At 46.8% G+C, this 3,917-nt stretch overlaps 1 protein-coding gene across 1 annotated transcript in view; it reads right to left on the bottom strand.

The window, feature by feature from the left end:
* The window catches only part of Grid2 (glutamate ionotropic receptor delta type subunit 2), a 405,281-nt gene that overhangs the window by 2,964 nt on the left and 398,400 nt on the right, over positions 1-3,917 (bottom strand). The window contains exon 12 of the mRNA XM_033757758.1: positions 32-661. Coding sequence (XP_033613649.1) covers positions 32-661 — 630 coding nt within the window. The remainder of the gene's footprint in view (positions 1-31; positions 662-3,917) is intronic.

The following is a 3,917-nucleotide window of genomic DNA, read 5'->3' as shown; positions in this document are numbered from 1 at the left end:
TATCCCCAGTAAGCATTTCAAATAAAATTACTCCCAGGGCCCATATGTCTAGGGGAGGGCCTTCGTACCGCTGGCGCGAGAATATTTCGGGGGCACAATATGCCAATGTCCCCCTAACTACAGTCACCTTCTGTCCAGGGTGGAACCGGATCCCCACCCCGAAGTCACAGACCTTGGCCCGACCTTGAATGTCCATCAGAACATTTTCGGGCTTGAGGTCCCCGTGTACAATGCCACGATCGTGGCAGTGACCCACTGCTTCTAACAGGTCTCTGAAGATCCTCTGGGCGTCCTTCTCCTGCAGCCTGTTCTTATGGTTTCTGCGTAACTCTTGTCGCAGGTTGACCCCCTTTACATATTCTAAGACCAGGTGTACTTTGTCTTGATATTCTATCACTTCCAGTAATTGTGTGATATTGGGATGTCGAAGTTCCTTCAGTATGCCAACCTCCATCTCAATGTAGGACACTTCCTGGTCTGCCCTTTTTAACTCCTTTAGAGCTACCTGGATTCCTGTCCCATAGTGTCGTGATAGGAATACCTTCCCAAAGCCTCCTTGGGCCAGGAGGCGCAGCACATCATATCTACCCTGCATCCTATATTTCTGCAAGCTGGTCGTCAGGCCCAGACAGGATGTTTCATCGCTGGCTCGACCGGAGCACTGCTTTCCACAGGGTAAGGACATTGTGCACTCTCCGTAGTACCAAATCAACTACAGTCCACCAACTCCCTCTCAAGTCTCCTTCCACCCACAACAGACCCCCCTGAGGCATGGCCTTTTATTGCTAACTGCCGTGACCTCACACAGGCTGCTGTGATGTCACAGATCCAACGGGCCAATGCAGAGCTGGCCACACCCACCAGGGCCACCTCACTCATGACCATTAGGATCTCTTGTTTGTAACAGAAAAGGTTACAAAATTTCTTGCTTGTGTGGGTTATGGAGATTGACGCACAAGTGTTGAGAAGTGAAAATCAATCCTCAGGATGCTCCAAAATCCCTTTCCTTTCTGTTATACCTTCTGTTTTAGAGCTCCCATGGTTTCTACACTCAACATATCCAATTCCTTTTCCTTTAAGTTCTTGCTGGTTTCAAAGTGATGCTGCACTGTGAGAAGCTGGTCCCTTCCTGCTGGTCTGCAGGCCACCGCTGCTAGAAACCCAGTTTCTTTGTGTTCAGGTTAATCTAGTAGACTTTCTATTTGTGTCCATTGATTGGTTTATCTGTCCCTGTGTCAACACTGCTTCAGCTTCTGTGTTAAAATATATTGGTTACATAAGATTTCCTGCAAGAGGGCTTGCAACATTTAAATCTTTTAAAGCAACAGTACATTGGAGTGTGTGTATGGTACTGGGCATTGAACCCGGGACCTGTGCACTGAGCCCTGTCCCCCGCCCTTTATTTTATTTATTTATTTTTAAAATTCTGAGACAGGATCTCAGGAAGTCAAGAAGGTGCTCAAGCTAGGCTTGAACTTGCAAGCCCACCTTGACCAGAGTGCTGGGATTATAGCCTACAACACCACGTTCAGCAATTAATAAGAGTTTAAGTTGCAAAACATTGTGGGGGGGGCCCGGCCATGGCCCTCCTGGCATTTAACATTTGAAAGGAAACTTCTTCCTCTACACTTAAGGCATTGATACAATCTATGTAACATTTGTTACTTTTCAAGGTCTCTGCTTGTTAAACTTGTTTTTTTGACCCTGCAATGGGAGAAACTCTAAGAGATAGCCACAGATCTGATGTTCTTTGTAAAGAGTTAGAAAATCTTTGCATAAGATACAAATAGTTGCTTGGTGCTTCCTGCTGAGGTGCCTTTAAAAGGAGCCTTTTCTGTGAAATAAATCCCTTTCCTTTCTGTTATACCTTCTGTTTTAGAGCTCCCATGGTTTCTACACTCAACATATCCAATTCCTTTTCCTTTAAGTTCTTGCTGGTTTCAAAGTGATGTTACAACTTCATTGACATTAGAGTACTGTAATGCTCTGTTTAGGAAACATGTCGTGGCACCTTAATGCCCGTGAAGCTGACAGGAGATACCTATCATAATCATTTCCCCCCAAAGATGACTGATAGAAAAGTGCTATACAATCACATGGGCCCTGGCCTAGCCTCCATTTTCTTTTCCCACAAAACGTTTTGTTTTGGAAATGTAACATTGTGCTGGTGGGCTCCTACCCAATGTGTCAAAATGGTTTGTGACTGTTTGAACTTTGTGACCTTTCAGGGATGTTCTGTTAAGCTCTGTCCCCTCACAAGAAGGTTCTGTTAAGCTTCTCCCCCCGCCCCAGGAATGTTCTCTAACTTGGCCCCTCTGCTTCTGGAAAGTTCTTGAACTTCAACCCCACCACAGCCCCGCTTAATTGAGCATGCTTTCCTACCCTGCAGGTCCCTAAATAGGGAGGCTCTCATACATCCTTTATCCTAGCACCCTTAATCCTAACATTGTAACATGAATCAAGCACATGCTCTAGATTCAACCACCTCTACAGAAACCCCCAAGACTGCATGAGGCTTTAGGGTGGACATCTAGAAACAAACCATAGCACTCACATTTGGTGTTACCTACTTCAAACTAATTGGTTTTTTCACATTGGTCCTGTTGTGTTTCTGTTCTCTTCCCACACAGCATGAATTATGAAGTGTGGTAAAAAGTATAAAAAATAGCAAATGGCACATTGCAGTGAGGACCAACACATCACAAATACCACTGAAGAACTGATGGTCCAACTGCAAACCCCCCAAAGACTTACATCTGTGTGGCAGGCAACTGCCTGAATCAGATAGTAGCAGCTTTGCAGTTCTCCCTATTCTACCAAAATGAATTCCTAACACTGTCCTTTGCCAACTGAATACTGTATACGCGAGTTGGCTCTATGATTTCAGTTCAGTTTGTTTTTATATTGTCTCCAAGGGCATCATTACTTATTGCTTTTCAGTTCCAAATTGCCCCTTCCCCCTCAGGATCTCTCTGTGGTACCAGACTGAACCTAAGCATTTCTCCTTGCTTGGGATCATGGTGTTAAGCTTTGTAGAAGGAACGGTTTGGGGTGCCATGTTCTGCTTTGTGGTGTGGCCCATCATGCACATGTGTGGAGATGTCTGCCGGTGCCTCCCCAGAGTGCTCAGAGGAAGCGCTCATTCCTCAGACACCATGTCCCTCGCCTAGTGTGCCCACCTCGTTGTGGTAACCCTCACAATGGGCCGCAGGCCGAGGAACACCAGCTACCTTTGTGTGCTACCCGCTCAGAGCTGTTTCTGTGTGTTTGCCAGCCACAGGTAACTCTGCCCTGGGACACGTTGACAACACACCTGCCCCCTCAGTGAGCTAAATCCACTTTCTGTCTAGCAGCTCCGAGCCTAAGCCACGGGTGGGCTCTCTACCTAAGCTTCTCTTCCATGGCTTCTCTCTAAGCCCTTGCTTATGCTTTGGAGTTCTTTTATTTTCATTAACTCTGCTATCTTATGACAGGTTAAAAATTCTTTATACTTGATCCGGCAGGTGCGCCACCTCCCGGACTGTGCAACACCAGACCCAGTAAGGACCCAAGGACCCAGGAGGGGTTCTCTTGACCTGCCTGCCTGCCTGAGATCATCCGGCAGGTGCGCAACCTCTCGAACTGCGTGACACCAGACCTAGTAAGGAAGGTAGCCCTTGAAACACCCCCATAACCCCCCCGTTCTCAAACCTCTTGATTGTGTCATTCCTTGGACCAACTCTGCAGAGGTATAGGCTCTCATGAAGGGTAGTTTTCTGAGCTCCCAACTTTGAACATCTTTAAAGAAAGGGAAGGGGAAACCTGTAATAGAACTGAGTGGAGTTCAACCCTGAGGGTTGGGAAGCTCAAGTTAGGCCTTGTGGACTGAGTTCAGTCTCCATCGTGGGGAACTGCCATTGGCTAGCTGAGACCAGGGG

The sequence above is a fragment of the Fukomys damarensis genome, unplaced genomic scaffold (assembly GCF_012274545.1).
Source record: "Fukomys damarensis isolate Sample0158 unplaced genomic scaffold, DMR_v1.0_HiC HiC_scaffold_32, whole genome shotgun sequence".
Taxonomy (NCBI): domain Eukaryota; kingdom Metazoa; phylum Chordata; class Mammalia; order Rodentia; family Bathyergidae; genus Fukomys; species Fukomys damarensis.
Note: the sequence above shows the minus strand (reverse complement) of the source record. Positions and strands in the feature narration are given on the sequence as shown.